General features: G+C 37.7%; 1 protein-coding gene across 1 annotated transcript in view; it reads right to left on the bottom strand.

The window, feature by feature from the left end:
- ITGA8 (integrin subunit alpha 8) overlaps window positions 1–15,191 on the bottom strand; it is a 130,286-nt gene extending 115,095 nt beyond the window's left edge. The window contains exons 1-2 of the mRNA XM_063452474.1: window positions 14,921–15,191; window positions 12,826–12,959 (exon numbers count right to left, since the gene is read on the bottom strand). Coding sequence (XP_063308544.1) covers window positions 12,826–12,959; window positions 14,921–15,096 — 310 coding nt within the window. The 5' untranslated portion in view covers window positions 15,097–15,191. The remainder of the gene's footprint in view (window positions 1–12,825; window positions 12,960–14,920) is intronic.
- Window positions 15,192–18,736: the final 3,545 nt, after the last annotated feature.

Below are 18,736 nucleotides of genomic sequence, written 5' to 3'. Positions count from 1 at the left end.
CAGAGGGTGAGGCTAATTTTTACCCATGCCCACTGACCATTCTTCAATTGGAAATCAAGGCAAATGAAACCTGTTCAAACATCACTGATGTTGCATTTATACCTGGAAGGGTCAATTCAGTCTTTCACTGTTCTGAGCTCAATTAAATGATTATTATTTTGTACATTAATTTGGATAATAATTGGTGCTCATGATATACTGAACAAACCAAAAAATCTTAAAAACTTTTTTTTTTTAAATTAGTTATATAATGTGTGTTTATGGATTTTTGTTTATTGTACACGAAGGCTCCACACACTGGGTTATTACACACAGAAAGATACACTGATAGACTGCACACACAAAGACAGATTATTTTCAATAATTATTACATTCTAAATAAGACTTCAACTTAATATTTTTGTATACGCGTTTTAAATAATTTAATATTGTTGGAGAAACTTTTTTTAAATGATTTTTTTTCCAAAATATTTTGCAATATTAAAATATCGAAAATAGATTATATATAAAAAAAATATATCAGTATATGGAAAAAAATGAAAAATATTAAAATACTATCACAATACTAAACTATTTTAAAAGTTTATCCAACAATATAAAATCATTTAAAAAGCTTATCCAAAAATATTAAATTGGGGCCAAAGTAACAGGGATGCCAAAATACGTAACGTACATTTCAGCAGAAATTCAATAAGCATTTCTAAGTCACAGGAAAATTGCTAATACTTAAATCCCATAGAAAAATAGATTCTCATAATAATCTTGTGTAGTGTGTGAAATGTTCATATACACTATTATAAAGATAAATATTTTGCTCTTTAGTGATTTCATTCCTTGTAATTCTATATTTGTCTCCAACAGAGACATTGACTTTGATACAGTGGATTCCCTCATTATGCTTTAATTAGGTTTAATATTAGTAATGTAATTTTTCTACAAAAAAACATACATGTGCATCTATAATGTGCAGTAGTTCTACCAAAGGAAATAATTTATCGTTAGTGTTAGGAATACAAATCTGCTCAAGGACTATAACCCACCCAGTCCCCTCCTATCCATCCAAGGAAGATAGGGGGTTGAAAACCCTTTATTATTTAGTCGATTCCGGTGCCAATGTCCCCTGGCGCTGGGTCGGCGTGCCACCTTCTCCGATGTCTGCCGTTGGAGGACCTAATGAGCATGTTTTGCACGCGTATTAGGCCTTACCTACAGAAAGGCATTGCTTCAATACTTACCTATGGGGATTTTACTGACGATGGATGTGCTCATGCAGAGCATGAGGATGTCTAGTGTCATTTAGGGGACTCAGAGTCCGGTAAGCTTCCTGAAGTGGTTGTCTTCTAGACAGCCACAAGAGGAAGTCTTAGCACTGCAATGTAAACATTGTAGTTTCTAAAAAACTGTAATGATTTACATTGCAGGATGAAGGGTAACAGGGACATTGCACCCAGACCACTTCAAGGAGATGAAGTGGTATGGGTGCATATCATGTCCCTTTAACTTAACCCTGGAGTTAGGCAAATCCATGTATAACAGTCATGCCATTGGTCCTAAACGGGATAACAAATCTCCAAGTTTTACAGTTTGATGTACATCACTGTATAACACGGAAGTGGCCAAATAGTAGCCCTACAGCACTGGAAGATTTCCAACGCATCATAAGACCTGCAGTATGAAAGTAGGTGGGGAGAGTTTCCTATTTTTATAGTGCATGGAGCAGACCTTGGATCTTGATGTTCTTCAAACCAATGGTGTAGAATATGGCTATGTAGACATATATTAAAGGTATACTTTAAGCATCAAAACCACTTTATCTTAATGTAGTGGTTTTGGTGCATATAAGTTATCCCTTTTCTTTGACAACAACAAACCTTGCTGTTAACCAAGCAAATACATGAGTTAGGCCTCACGGCCAAAACGTCGTATCTTTGTTTTGTCTCCTGGACCATAATTAAATATACCTTATTCTACACCCTGCACTGTGTAGCCTGTGGCTCTATACTTCTAGATAACCAGACAGCTTGAAGAATAACTTGTTCTTTCATGACCTTCAATTTTCAAACCTCTTCACGATCGGCATAATCATAATGATAACAAACACGGCTAATGCTTATAACAGAGAAGCATTTGAATTAATACTTCTCTAGAAGGAGCACTGAATTGGCCGATCATAGCTATTGCTGTGATATGTGTCTTCATGCTCCAAGTAGATGGCTTCCATGTGACCATCTGATAGACATAGTGGAGTTTTACTCCGATATGTCACAGAACTTCTAGTGGTTGTTGGTATGACAGGCACTAGAGGCAGATTAACCCTGCAATGATGACATTGCTGTTACTGCAGAACAGAAATGTTTTCAACTGCAATGTTAAAATGTGGGACGCATGCCACTCAGACCACTTCATTGAGATCTGATCTGAGTACCTATAGTGTTTCTTTAAGGATAAATAACTGTAACCTATAACTCATGACATTTGACCTTTGCTACCTAGTTATCATTTTGGGATATGACAGATGGAAAGATATTATCTGCCATCAGTAAATAAAAGCGATCACAGCCAGGAATCTACAAAAAACATTTGGTTTAATGAAATAATATGTTTTTTTGTGAATCCAACCATCCATTAAAATGTCTGGACACTCAAAGCACCAGAGGCAAAACGTAAAAGACAATTGAAAAGAATCTCCAGAATCTTCCAAATTATGCCAACTACGAAGTGTGACAAAAAAAAGGAGATAAAAAATATTTTGTGTCCACCCCTCTCATGTCCAATAGAAATTATTGATTGAGAACACAAGTAGGAAGTGTACGACAAGGCATTCTTATTTAATACATGCACTCAATTAGCAATTTACTAAATTCTACAGAAAGCAACGAAGTAGCAAATCTGGACAGAATAGGTTAGAGCGTGACGGGAGACCTGGAGGATGATGCAAATCTGCAAGATACAGGTTACATTTCTAGGTGTGTTTTTTATTATTATTTTAAACTTTATTTTAATGTAACCTGTGGTAAACCCTAGCCCAAAGAGCTGAAAAGCTTTTTAGCTGCTCTTTCCCTGTTAGTGGTTTTGGGCTACCCTAGAGACGTGGTCAAATATTTTTTGGCCCAGATCGAAACTACTTTAAAAGGCAGCATACACACATCCAGTGCAATTTGCAGGTTTATTTATTATTTAGAACAATAGGTATTTTGCTGTTAAATGCTGCTCTCTCTTCTAATGGTCATTCTTTAGAGTTTCGACCGTGCCCCGACTGAAAATGACCATTTACTCGCAAAGTAGCTAACAGGTCACCAAGTGTGATTCTTTAATTAATTCATATCCTGATAATAGCAGTAATTAATATTCAGCTCCTTGGAACAAATTATTCCACATGCCTTTTTATAGAAGGTTTTACAAAGACCTTTGACAAACGTGATACTGTTTGTTTCTTTGTTCATAGTTTATCATTTCCACTGCAGTCTTAATTTTATCGACTAACAATTTTAGTCAAAGTTTATTGGACTAAAACTAGACTAAAACTAAAACAATTCAGATGACTAAAATACGACTAAAACTAAAATGGCTTTTTAGTCAAAAGACTATGACAAAAACTAAATTGAAATTTGCCGCAAAAATTAACACTGCAATTTGCTGTGGAAGGGGAAAAAGTGACAGACCAGGGCTTGGGAGAGAGGCTGGGGATGGGCAAAAGAGATATAGAGAGTGTGTGTGTCTGCCTGTTTGTATGTATGTCTTTGTATGTATGTGTGTGTGTGTGTGTGTGTGCATGTATGTGTGTCTGTCTGTGTGTGTGTGTCTGCCTGTATGTGTGTGTGCTTGTCTGTTTGTATGTATGTATGTGCGTCTTGTGTGTCTGTCTGTATGTGTGTATGTCTGTCTGTGTGTGTGTCTGTCTGTATGTGTGTGTGTCTGTGTGTGTCTGTATGTGTGCCTGTCTGTTTGTATGTATGTGTCTGTGTGTGTCTGTATGTATATATATGTGTACGCCACTGACTAAACTCATTCGATTTTAGTTGTGTCAACAAAAATCTACTGGAGATTTAGTTGACTAAAACTATGCTAAAACTAAAATAATTCAGATTAATAAAATACGACTAAAACTAAAATGGCTTTTTAGTCAAAAGACAATTGCTAAAACTAAATTGAAGTTTGCCGCCAAAATTAACACTGCTCTACTGTACTTGTGTCCAATCCTTAATAATGTGGGTGTTGTTTCAAAGCAACACTGCATACAGGATTAAACTCCTCTCCATGATGCTAATGTAATCCAAAATAAAAATTATGATGTCAAGATAAGATAAATAAGTACATTAAATTATTTTAAAAATAACATGTGCGTTAACCTTAATGTTATATGTTGGCACGATACAAATGCTAATCATTATATGTGATTCAGCTTTTATTTGTAGTGTTATTGATATAAAAACATAAAATAAATCACTTTGCAAGCTTAGGGACTCTGACAAATAGCAAGAACTAACTAGATGTGTGTACATAATTATCCCATTAAATCTACATTAGTGATGTCCCGAACAGTTCGCCGGGAACACGCGCGATGATCGGTCCGCCCCCTATTCGTCATGGAGGTGGGAGGGTCTGGGAGGGAGGGTCTGCTGCTGATTGGCTGGAATGTGTCTGCTGACTGTGAGGTAAAGGGTCAAAGTTTACTCAATGATGACGAATAAGGGGCGGACCGAACATCGCGCGTGTTCGTGACCGCTATGTTCGCCGGCGAACTGTTCGGGACATCACTAATCTACATTGATCAGGAAGACTACATACCTAAAAAGGCACTGAGGAAAAAGTCAAACAGTTACGTTTTCAGCAATTATTAATATTTTATAGCCTTTTAAGTGTACCTGCCATGAAGGGAAAAAAATGACATAGTGGCACTTTATAGATTTAGAACTAAATCTGCTAACAGTAGATGGACAGTTATGTCTGTTATGCATGCATGTCCCTGAATCTCAGACTGATCTGACCACCGCACAGAGCTTGCATGCTAGCGTCAAAGATATACATCTTGCAATCTCTACTTGTGTTGGAGTTGCTCTCAGTATGTATCGATTAAAGAATATTAATTATCTGAATCGGGTCTTGTCATTCACACATTTGTAGATGACCTGTGTGAATGGCAAAATGTGAATTAATATTAATTGATAATAATTGTGCTTATTTACTAAAAAGAGAAAATAAAACCACATTATAAAAATTAAACCTAAAGTAGCCAAGCTGTGACTATAGATTAGATTTTACAGTTTGGTTTATAATTTAAGAACAATTCACGGTTATAGAATACACCCTTTTTAATTGTTAGAATCTCGCTTATATTTAAAGAAATCTCTACCCAGGGCACAGGGCACACCTGTCTGTTGATACACATTAGCATCAGTCTGTTTATATGATTTTGTTAAAGGAACATTTCAAAAACCATAACCACAACAGTGCACTTTAGTGATTATGGTGCCAAGAGTCTTGAGGCCATCCCCCCCCCCCACTGTGAGTAGTCAAACCATTTTAGAATGGACCCCCACCCTGTCTGTACTACTTCCACCAGAAAGCTGGAAGCTCTCTATCTGAGCTAAGCCCAGCAGTGCCTGGCCTACCTCATTGGCTGAGAGCAATCAGCTGATATTCTTAGTAAAGGATCTAGCCTTGCACGGCTGGGTTTAGCTCAGGAAGCACCTGCTTAGGAGAGTGTCAAACCGTTCTTAAAATGGCGTGACTACTAACACTAGGGAGCACTAGGGCATTTATGGCACCATCACCACTACAGTGCACAGTTGTTTCTTTACATAACTAATAGAATACAATGAACTTTCAAAGTCGATTTTTTGAAAAATTGCTATTTTTATATTAACGTTATTATTTTGTAGATGAAGAACAATCAAACTGTGGCAAATAGCTAACATTGAGTGACTGAGCCCATCGGACAACAAGTTCACGGAAGCTTCTGAGCTTCATTGTAGCAACTCCTCTAATATGAACACGTCAAACATTTGTCTGAACAATCTCCATACATATTTCTCTTTGAAGACAAATCTTGATGTTTATAGATTCCATTTTTAGATAGAAAAGATATACTCTTCTTCTAAAGATTTTTTTTTCTGTGATTAACCATTAGCCGGGAAATAAATGACATTTTTCCCTTTCTCAGGGCCCAGGCACACTTTGTTACCGCAGGCCAAATTAATTTTGCTCTTCTTTAAGCAAAAAACACTGATGCTATCGTGTAACGCATGTGACTAACCGGCTGTGAAAAATGTATTCAGGCTGCATTTTAAAATCTATTTTTGTGTTAAAAAATAAGAAACACATGTATCTGGATTTAAAAAAAAAATGAATGCAACTTCCCATCCATCCCATCCCTATGCTGGCTTTTGATCTTCCCTCTGTTCTTGTAAGAGATTATTTGTGTCTATGAAATACATTCTGCCTGTAATGTCCAACATAAACAGAGACAAAAATCGCATTTTATGTCACTGTAATATGTGCCATACATAGATAATTGGTGTGTTACTGTTTGTAACAATGTTTTTTGAACACATTAGGGGACTATCAAGGAATTATTAAATGTAAGGCTAAAATAACTGAGTTGGAAAAGGTCTCTATTTTTTTTCAGCTTAGATACTTTGTGCTAAAATTTGCAACTCCATTGTCAATCATCCATAAGTCTCGGTTTAAGGGAAAAAAAATTAAATAAATGTATGTCGACATACACGATCCAAAAAATATATAAATTTTCATTAAATGCTGCCTGACAAAACTAATTCAGTAAACAAATTAGTAAATATAAGTGGTGTACATACCAAAGCTGTAATAAACTTTTGGGAGTAGGCTAACATGTTTCGGAGGACCTACAATGGCCAAGGTGATTGATGGCTCTGTTTTGCTTGGCATTGGCATTGTGGTTCAGTCAACGAGTCCTTTGTGTCAGATAATACCATACAGATATATTTTCCGTGCTATAAATAATATCATGTGTTTCCTGCTCCATGACTATCATTGGCGGAGAGCGCCAGATGATGAGATCATATTCTGAAGGCCTTCACTTATTGCTACGCAAGCCAGGGAAGGTAGCCTGATCACCAAACACTGGCCGTTTTCTCAACACTATTACTGAGAGAATATTTTGCAGCTAGTGGTGGTAGGGCAAATTGTTTTTGTAGTTATTGATTTTTGACACTTCCTTCTACCACTGTATAAGGTGGATAAGCAATCTGTCTATGATTTGTATTGACGTTACCTTACAAATAAAAGTAAGATTATATATTGTGTCACTCAAACATTTCAGATGTTTAACAAATCAGTTAAAAAAAAGTGTAAACGCCTTCCGTTATTTCATATCATGACAAAATCAACAATCACCATTTTGGTAAGCGTTAAAATAAAAATGATGTATTATTGCAGCAAGCAATGAAGATCTTCCTAAAAGAAGCTGTAGACTAATTTCACAACAGATAAAATAACTTAATGATTGTGCGGGGCACCCAGGGGTTTATTTATTGAAGAGTGAGCTGGCAATTAGTTTACAGACTTTAATATAAAGCTCACTTCGGCTCTATTGACTGCTGTCATACTGTCAAGTTAAGGGAAACAAAATTGCACGTCTTGTTTAACAAGTACATGCCATTCTTTTTTCAAGTCAAAGTACATTTCATGAATAAATGTTGCTTCTGCAAAATGTATTTTTAAGCATATCTCCACTTGCCAATAGAAGAAATAAATATTTTTGAAACTTTCAGGGTTTTCCCATGATATTTATGTTTTTTACTCCTATCTCAAGGTATCCAGATGAATAGGCAATTTTTGGGCTCGTATTAGTATATTCGGTCTTTCTTTAATGATTGTTACCTAGAATCTTTTTTACCTAGAATCTTTTTGATGGAGGTCTTTAACTCTTTAAGAACCTATGCCAGTCGATGTCATCATAACAATGTGTTCTTTACAAATACTAATGCAAACAGGCATCACTCCTCGATGCCAACACCGCCTTAGCAGGTGAATGCAGCATGTAATCACTGATAGTTATATTCTCCAAATTGTTCCTTAAAGGACCACTCTAGGCACCCAGACCACTTCAGCTTAATGAGGTGGTCTGGGTGCCAGGTCCCTCTAGGATTAACCCTTTTTTTTATAAACATAGCAGTTTCAGAGAAACTGCTATGTTTATACTGAGGGTTAATCCAGCCTCCAAAACCTCTAGTGGATGTCTCATTGACAGCCGCTAGAGGCGCTTGCGTGCTTCTCACTGAGCACGCAAGCGTCCATAGGAAAGCATTGTAAATGCTTTCCTATGCGACCGGCTGAATGCGAGCGCGGCTCCTGCCGCGCATGCGCATTCAGCCGATGACGTCGCAAGGAAGAAGGAGAGGAGGAGTAGAGCTCCCCGCCCGGCGCTGGAGAAAGAGGTAAGTTTAACCCCTTCCCCCCCCAGAGCCCGTCGGGAGTGGGTCCCTGAGGGTGGGGGCACCCTCAGGGCACTCTAGTGCCAGGAAAACAAGTATGTTTTCCTGGCACTAGAGTGGTCCTTTAAAAACACAGAGAATAGTAATGTTTCTTTCTTAAGAGATTTAGCACTGTCAACTCAGTGGTGTATTTTGGATTTGTGCTGCCCTAGGCACAACTAAATTCGGGCACCCCCAAAATCTAAATTTGCCCCCCACCTCCCTCCAATTTGTATCAAGGCCATTTTTGTGACTGACAGACACATTCCCTCATTGATACATCCACTGATATACACTCACTGACAGATACACAGTCATTGGCACACACATACAGTCATTGGCACACACTGTTTAACCAACACACACTTTCACTGACAGACACACACTCTCAGATATACATAAAATGACATACACACACTGACACACACTCACAGGCACACCCATTCTCACTCACAGACACTCACTGACAGCTACACTCACTCACAGTAAGGTGGACAGCCCCAGAACATGAGGAACATTGTCTGGAAGCTTGAGGTGGCATTTTTTGGCACCCCCCCTGAAAGTGCCGCCCTAGGTAAATGCCTTGTTTGTCTTGTGGTAAATACATCCCTGTGCCAACTCTCTAACTTGATCATAGACACTTCTAAAGGACTCACTAAAAACTGCACTGTTTTTCTCCATTGCTTCATCTAAGTCCATTTTATAAGGGCTGCAAAGCACACAAAACCTGTACACCCTACAAATACTTTATGAATTGGTCAGAGGGGATTTGGCAGCACAGAAAGGGCAGCAGAGATTCAGAGTTCACAGCCTAGCATAGCGTGCTTATATAATCATATGTATGGTTAACGAGGAAGTGAAATTTCTTAATATGCACCATAACCAAAAGCAGTTAGTGGTTATGGTGATTTGAGCTTTCTTTTAATTAATGACCACTCAGTTAAAGAGAAACCAGCATTTCTCTTTACAATTCTATAAGTCAGATCGTCTAAAAGCATGCCTAATAAGCCAAATGCCATGTCATACAAGCAATATGATGCTCACTAATTACATTATTACCAGTATTGTGTGTTCACATTCAATTGAAGCTCCTATAAACACTGCATGTTCACTACTTAAAAGTGTGTAGATACCTGCCCACCAAACATCTCATTCCAAAATCATGGTCATTAATTCAGGGCTGGACTCTGAGTGAAGGCGTTGTGCTAAAATGTAAAACGTAGTTGCTGGGATTCTATTTGAACACATAGGCATTAGGGAGGTCAGGCTCTGATATTTCAACGTCTTGAAGGTTTGCAGTGTGTTACACTTCATCCCAAACATGTCTAGTAGAGCTGATTTCGAGATTCTGTGCAATCCAGTGAAGTTCGATCAATCTACAACAAAACACTTCTGTATGGAGCTCGCTCTGTACTTAATGAAACCAGAAAGAGCCTTACCCAAACTATTGCCAAAAGTATGGAAGTGCAAAATTGTCAGTAAATCAGTATATGCTGTAATATTCTGATTTACACTCGAACTATGGATTCTAGACTCATTGATGGAAATAGCCCCAGACTTTCTTCACCAGACTTTGCAGTCAGACCAATAACATTCTCTTGACAACTACCAAACTCAAAGTCAACAATTATGCAGCCATCACTCCAAAGAAAACATTTCCAGTGATCCAGAGTTTACAGGTTGCAACTTTGCCACCAGAGTCGATGTCTGGCATTTTAGTCTTGGTCTTGTCCATAGGTGCTCTCCCATGGAAATCCAAGGAATTCAGCTCTAGGTGAACAATGTGTGTATTGACCTTGCTTCCCGAGGTGGTTTGTTCCTCATCATTGTTGCACATAAAGACAGACGATATTTATATGCGTCGTACTGCACCACTCTGTTGTCTTGTTCCGTGAGCTTGTTTGGCCTACCACTTTGTATTTGAGCTTCAGTTGCTCTTAGACATTTCCTCTTTATCCAATAACAGGACTAACAGCCACCAGATACAGCAATAAGAAGACAGGAACCTAAAGAACTAGATTATTGGAAATATAACCTACTACGAGGGTGCCGTTTCTACTGTCAATGTTAATGGATGGAGAATGCATGGTTGTGTTTGATTTTATACATCTGACAGAAATTGGTGCTCTATAGCCTAATCCACCAATTAGGCTGGGTACATGGACAGCGTTGTGCCATGCATGTACACTAGCCTCCCATTGCTTTGCATTGGCTGAGATCATCAAGCCTGAAGATTTTAGCCAAAGAGATGCTACTTTTTATACCTTGTTGGGGCGAGGAGGGAGGGTAGGGGGAGGAGGACAGTCACCAAAATGGTAATTAGAGCACTGTAGTATTAGGAATAAACATTTCTATTCCTAATGCTCTAGTGTTCCTTTCAGTCAAAATAGTTACTTATAGGACTTCATAAGAAACCTATAACAATTAAGTATACCTAACTATGAGTTATTGAGGTGTGACATTTTGTTTCAGATGCATTAGAAGATTTGGTACAAGTATTCTACCCCATCAGTATTCTATACCCCATAACCTCATGACTATCTATGTATAACAGCAGCAGCCTCAAGTGCTTGCTTAGAATAAAGTATGGCAGTATAATATTGTAAGGGCTGGCATTTAATTAACAAACACTATATATAGATATATAATATTGGAATTTGGTTGGTTTGGAATATATATATTAACCTAGACTGCTACAGTTTCTGCTCTTTGTAGGTTAAACCTGTTGAAGCGTAAAATATTTTGGGGTCTTTTCCTCAAATGGTGCGTTGTTAAAAAATGGCTAAATATATCCTAAATTTGTGGAGTTGGGATAGTCTCCACCTCGGCTGTTTGGGTTAAATTTCCAGTCAGTTCTCACGGCACCACAGTATGCTGTATGGTGGACAAGCCACAGAAGCTACCATTTGCAGACAATAGTTAAAATGCTCAACTAAAAGTTACACGTCTTGCTGAAAACTATTTTAAGAAATCTAAAGCTCATAAATCTTTCAGTCTTAATTCACTTAGCAGCAGGTTTTGGTGATGTGAGAGCTGACTTACAAACTTGACGTTAAAACAGATGTAATTGAGGCTGAAATAGACAAAAATAGCCATGATGCATAAAATATTACAGTTCCCTGGAATTGGATGTAATTTTCAGATGAGCCATTTTAACCCAAATATTGCGATAAGATCCTCAAGTAACCACAGAATATGAACACACCGTTAAGAAAGTAAATCGGGAAGCTGTTTTTATAGGGGGAAAAAATAATTGCTTACACTCAATTTTCACCTGCTCTAAATACTGTCCATTTATGATATTGATTGAGAAAACCATACATCCACAATACAATACGTTATATTACGGTAATAGCTTTTCCCACAAGTATTTTGTGCCGTATACATTATTAACCCACTGGGTGCCAGGTTAATATATCTCAAACCATGAAATGATTAGATGCTTTAAAAGAAGTACACTTCAAATATTACTGCTTTATATATTAGAACAATGTTAAAGTAGCATTTAAAGGGATACTCTAGCCAGAACCACCACCGCTTAAATGGATACTGTAGGCTACACAACAACTTAATGAAGTAGCTATGGTCTGTAGATCACACCCCAGCAGTTTCACTGCTCAATTCTCTGCCATTTAGGAGTGAAATCAGTTTTGTTTCTGTCCATGCAACCATAGCCACCCTTCCCCTGGCTGTGACGGACTCAGCCTGCATGACAATTAATTTATTTTTCAATCAGATGTTAACTTGCTTTAGAATTTTTTATCATCTGCTCTGTAATTTGAACTTTACTCACACACAGAATGCCCCTGCAGGCTCCAGAAGGCCATTAATAGAGCAGGATATAAGAAATTATAGATTAAACAGAATGTGCAATAAATGTACCTAGAATATATAGGTTCCTTATCAGGAAGTGTTTAGGAAGGCTGTGTAAGTCACATGCAGGGAGGTGTGGCCAGGGCTGTGTAAACAAAGCTATTTAACCCCTAAATGGCAGAGGATTGAGCAGTGAGACTGCAGGGGCATGATCTATACACCAAAACAGCTTCATTAAGTTAAAGCTTTTTTGGTGACTATAGTGTTCCTTTAATGTAGTGATTCTGGATCAGAGACTGTCTCTGCAGTCTCAGCAATTAAAACATTGCCTTTTCTGAGAAAATCCACCGCTGCGGAATGTGTTGTCACTCCATAAATAATTGTAAAGGCAGTGTTTACATTGCTGCCAACGCCACCGCTAGTTTCTGTCACTCAGACAGCCACTAGAGGGGCTTTCTGGATGCAATCCTGCAAATTTATAGAGATATATATAAATATGACATTGAAACAGACTTATAGAAAAGTCTCTGAAAATAATACACGGTAACTGCATACTTACTAGTAGTATCAAACGGGATCTGCTTGCATCCATTAATCCCTGAATCTGGAAAAGGACAATAGTATACAGCTCCACCTTCAACTATTTCTGGCTGGGAAGTGTTAGCTTTGGGAGCTCCAATCAGAACGCTGGCCCTAAAAAAGAATTCACAATCATTTCATTAACATCACACAATAGAAGAGTAGACACGCTGTATATGGCTGCTTACTGGCATTTGTTACACATATTCCTAATGTCTGTATATTAGGCAACGTTAACGAACTTTCCTAAATAGAGTAAAAAGTATATTTACAAATGATTCCAGTATTGTTACTTCTCATATTACAGCGCCAACATACTCCACAGAACTGGATGAATTTATCAAAAGGTACAGGTTTTAGAAAGACATGCTGGTCTCATATCAGAGGGAAGGCTCCATAGCAACAGGTCTAATAACCTAACTTACAGTAATGGCTAACCTGTGCCCCAGATGTTTCCGAACTGCAGATGTTTCTGAACCTAAAGGCTTGTCGAGCATCATGAAATATAGAGTTCTAAACACCTGGAGTGCAGCCACCACGTAATTTGTTTACAGTGCCGCTAAGTATAAAACCTTGTATAATGTACACAGGCCAAGTTACTCACTAAAATGAGATTTGTTGGGCATGCAAAGTGAATTCAAAGTGAATTTCGAAGTCCAGAGTAGCCAAGCTGAAAGCCTAAACGACTTGGAGAATTTTTCCAATTCGGCTATTCCCGCCTACATTGTGAAATTCACTTTGAATTCAGGACAATTCACTGAAAAACCCCGGACTGTAGACTTTTTTCATCTCTGTGAAGATCACATTGCATTAACTGTCATAGCACATTACAGATCATTGCACACGCTGGCTTATGGCTAATTAAGAGATGTATGAAGTTGGCACCCCATATTTTTAAAAGGTAAATAAAAGTACCCCGTTTATTTTTTAAATTCTTGTTGCTTTTCATATTATGAAATAATTCATCTTACATTCTCTAGACAAATTTTACCATGAAAACTGGCTTTCTGTATGTTGACAGAGATGTAATGATAAAACCATGTAATGTAATGATATATCGATTTATGAAGTGCCATCTAAAGTGTGTTAAATATGCTGGTATTCAATATTTTAAGCAGCGCATACCTTAAGTATATTAATTCAAGCCACGTTAGTTATACGTACTGTTCTATGTTTATCAATAAAGCACTAACATATTCTGCAGCGCAGTACAATAATATGAATACAAAGTACATTTTGTAAATTTTTGGTTACTATTTTCCCAGGATGATGGGCGAAGTTATTCACTAAAATGTGAATTATAGTGAATTTTACGTTTTACACCAAAATAACTGAATAGAAACATAGCTGATTTGGCTTCAGTTCAGCTTTTTAACTTTAAATTTACATTTAGTTTGATGTCAAAACAATTCACACTTTAGTGAATTATAACAGGGACAGAGTACTGGTGAGCTGAATGACACCTGGCACATGTCACTTGTTTCTCTTTGAATATGTTTCTATGTTGTCATGAGCCCAGTCACTCTCATTACTGCCAGTTACAAGCTCCTGGAGATGCTGTATCCCCACAAATTCTGACAGACCAGCCACTGTATCCAAAGCAATCAATCAGTAAAACTGTAGCAATCTGCTCATTGCTAACACTAGCATCCATCGCATCCTTAATTCTAAATATAAACACATACACACAGTCAGGTATTGAGATGCTTACAAACTTTAACCCTTTGATCGTAAAGTGTGTGCAAGAATGGAAAAGTGGGTGCAATAATGCCTTCCACCCTGAGACGTAAATGGGGGGTGAAATGGTACTTTAACATATTGGTGGTGCATTTAACCATGTCACTGCCATACAGGTCCCCAGCACTAAAAAGCAAATAAAATAAAATAAAAATAACCCCTAATGAACATAGACATTGTGGCAATGATTAAATGTAGTTATATGAATGCCAGTCTAAGATCATGGCAGCCTAATGTGAGAGGGCATATCACTAGAGGTCCTTAAAGAGCAGTTATCTGGTACCCCCTCCTGCCCTGGCTATTTACACAGGTAGGTAAGATCATGAGTGGCCACTTACGTTATGGAGTCTGGCACATAAAAATCCACTGAGTATCCAAAGTAACTGTCCCTAGGACCGCTGTACACAGTGACTCTGTCAGCATCCAAATTAAAGGCAGAGAGTGCAGGGCACATCACCAGCAGCCACTGCATCCACATGCCCACCAGGGCTATAAGGCACATCTGGCTGAGCATGCCTGGAGAGGTCACAGGGTCCGGGCTGAGCAGGGAGGATGTGGGATGCAGGAGAAGGTCCTGAGTCCTGAGCTGTGCTGATCACAGGAGGCTGAGGAGACAGCCAGCTCTCACTGACTCCCCTTAGCGCTTAGTCTTAGATCTCAATGAGAGGAGGGGGCGGGGTTCCCTGTCCAGAGCCTGAGGCACCAGTCAGCATTGTCATCTTAGAGCCCATGCAGCTCCTGTGATCAGGGGGTCAGACTGGAACAAGCTGACTGGGTGTGTGTAACAGAGACTGTTCTATTCTTTATCATTATTCCATTAGCTTTATTATGGGTGCACACATTCTACTTTAACCCCTTAAGGACCAAACTTCTGGAATAAAAGGGAATCATTACATGTCACACATCCTTAAGGGGTTAAATTCAAGGTTTTTAACCTTCTTTAACATGCATTCACATTTCATGTTCCGCTTTAGTCTCTAGCAAAACATTCTAAAAAGTATCTGAAGATTCCATTCTTCGATTGTGGAATAATTTGTATCACATTCATTATGTAGGAAAAAAAAAGACTTCATGAGATTCTTCTCAGTGTCAAATGAGTTTCTTTTAAAGTGGGGAACCATTTATTTGGGACATTAACCTGGGGTTTGACGAATTCCATCTGTCTGTTCCAACCTGTAGGGGCCCAATTACAAGCCATGGAGACCTAATTTTAGGTCAGGACCAAAAGGTTAAGTATCAGTAAAGTTGTGAAGTGATTCGACATTAGGTTTTTCATAATATAGATGATTCTTTATTAGAATGTGCCTATTAATAATTAATAACTTTTAAAAGTCTTTAACACCAGACAATATACTGATTTGTCTAAGATACAACCAAGAAGCCCCATTTATGCATTTAACTACCACAGGAAACAAATTGCATTACTATACTGATAGGTTTACTGTATTCCCAAAAAGAGATGTAAACGAGTTACTATAAACATTTATTAATAGTAAATATGGCAATCACACATAAAGATACTAGGGTAGGAAGTTATCTACTAGACTGCAGAATGATCGAAATTAAGAAAAGGTAATTTTGCAATTTTGATCTTTCAACTGTTTAATAAGTAGTTCACTACATTAGTTCATTGATGTAGCTCTCTAATTTGGCTTCATTCAGTATCTTTTAAAATGACAGTCCCAGATAAGAAAGCCAATTTAGGGAGTTATCTACTAAACTGCTAAAAATCTAAATTAAGAAAATATTTTTTTCTTAATTTTGGTCTATAGGGTTTTAGAAGGCAGTGACCAGCATCTTTAGATGGCATAGGATTGAATTAAGGGAGACTTTATGGTATCCACACAATACATTGGACTGTAACTCCCTTAATTCTCAGCCAGGGATGCTCACGTGAAAGAAAAGAAAAATACATTTATTTTTTTTAAATGAATCACTGAAAAAAAAATAAAAAGGAGAGAAAGAGGACAAAGAAAAAAGTTATTTCATCTATAGCTTAAATCATTGTTTATTATGTTGGATAAGGACAAGCATGGGGCAGAACAAAAAATTGCTGCCTGATGCAGAATTTTCAGCTTTCTCTCCCCCTCCTCATTCCTTCAGAAAACATGCTAGAAGGACATGATGGGAAGTCGAATAATTTGTAGCAAAAGAAGGTCATTCGTAGGCTGCGAGGGCGATGTCCATCCTGTGCCGTATTTGTGCTGACACTTTGAGCAGGAAATACAAGAAAATTGTGATTATTTTTTTTTTTTTTGTATTTATTTAGTAAGAATTTCACTGGGAACAACATGAGAATGTTCTCTCGCTTTCAAGTATATCCTGCGGAGCAAAGATAATATCATAAAGATGCTTAGTTAAATAAATTAATATATATATATATATATATACAATTTTACTGTGACAATTATGGTTTGATTGCAGATGCAAGGAGACATTTCTGAAATGTTAAAAGAACGAATGAGAGGTTTTCTTTTCTTTTCTTTTTTTTTTTTCAGCAAGTTTATTCCACAGATGCAGAGCTCCTTGTGAGAAGTGTGGTTGAAATATTTCCTTTTTTGCTAAATGACCCTAATTTGTTCACTGTGTTCTTCCACCTTCGACCTTCAACACTCTTTCCACCACTCGCGCCTCCTCTCTCTTCTGCATCAAGGAATTCTCTCCTATCTCTGGACACATTGAAGACGTGGGACGACTGCAGGATCAGGAAGAAGGCAGGGGATAAAACAGTTACATATCTGCATCACATTCCGGATAAAGATGCCCTGTGTCTACATCTTGGTTCATTAGTGGACATTACAGGGACACTCCACTTCCCAAATACAAAAAAAAAAGTATCAGAATGCAAAAGCTGCAGATCTCTTGTCTAAAGCCCTCCTCTTCTATATCTGCCAAGACTTTCCAATGCAGCTCAATGATACTTGTGAGGTACTTGTGAAGTCTTTGCAAGGCAGGTGCTCTGGGCAATTGCTGCCTCTTGACCGTATCTCCATTGAGCTAAACAAACCAGGAAGTAACAGCATCAGTTGTGTGATTGACAGCCACGGGGTGTTACAAGGTTAGTTTATAAAAGTGTCAATTTCAATTGAAATCTGCACTTTTTGTAAAATTAAAAAAAGAGGGCACTTTTTTCTTACAAAATTGAAAAAAGAGGACTCACTCTTCACACATAAAGTACTTCAGTAAGCTAAAATACTTTAAGGGTCTGTTTTTTTTTTTTTTTTTAAATATGTAGAATGTGGCCACCATACTCAAGTAAAAAGGTTACAGACATATTTACTTGCGTGCATGTTTTTGATTTTCAGTTAAGTTCTTTGTCTGATAGAGATAAATTATATCATTTACATTTTTGTCAGTTTTTACAATGTCAGATGACAGGTCACGATAACAAGTGATTTGCCTAATCTTTGTCATTGTGGGATTCAACAAACACAACAAAGACATAAAGATTTTATAAAGATAAAATATTTAATTTCTCTCCTACTTTCTGTACATTTCATACTTGAGGCTAATTTATTGTGTACCACATGGCAAGAACACCAAAATGAATCAATATTATGGAAAACAAGCTCTAACACAAGGAGAGAATGTTCGTGTTCGGCATCATCATATCGCGGTTTCTCAGGAACGACAATGGTTTATATTGTCCATAAAAAGGGACAAGGTGCACCAATTTACTTACCATGAAGTGGTTTTGTGCTTAGAGTTTCCCTTTGATGGAAATGAGAATTAGTTGAGTTTAGTGCAAACATTGCATTTTCTGACTGGGGAGTTCAATGGTACATTGACTAAAGTGGTCTGTTTTCACATAAGACATTGTTACTGCCATTTGCACATTAATCAAAGTGACGTGTTTGTTCAGATATTATATCTACCATAAAATTCTAGCAGTCGCAAGCTTTCTGGAAATTGTCTTGAGATTCCCAAAGATTAGAGGGAGGGAGAAGAGACAGAGGGAGGTCTTTTTTGGCAGCGACACAAGCATGTAATATTAGCAACACTAATTCAACATCAACATAGATATCCAAAATGGGTTTGTATCATCTGCTTGTAATTAATATCTGAAGTTACAAGTGCAGTGTAGCATACTCCAAGAATTCAGGAAAATAAAGCATCTGGTTGTAGGTGTTTGTCAAGAGTAGACAAGTGATGTC

Source organism: Pelobates fuscus, chromosome 4 (assembly GCF_036172605.1).
Source record: "Pelobates fuscus isolate aPelFus1 chromosome 4, aPelFus1.pri, whole genome shotgun sequence".
NCBI classification, from domain to species: Eukaryota; Metazoa; Chordata; class Amphibia; order Anura; family Pelobatidae; genus Pelobates; species Pelobates fuscus.
The sequence above is the reverse complement of the archived record's forward strand: the minus strand, read 5'-3'. Positions and strand labels throughout refer to the sequence as shown.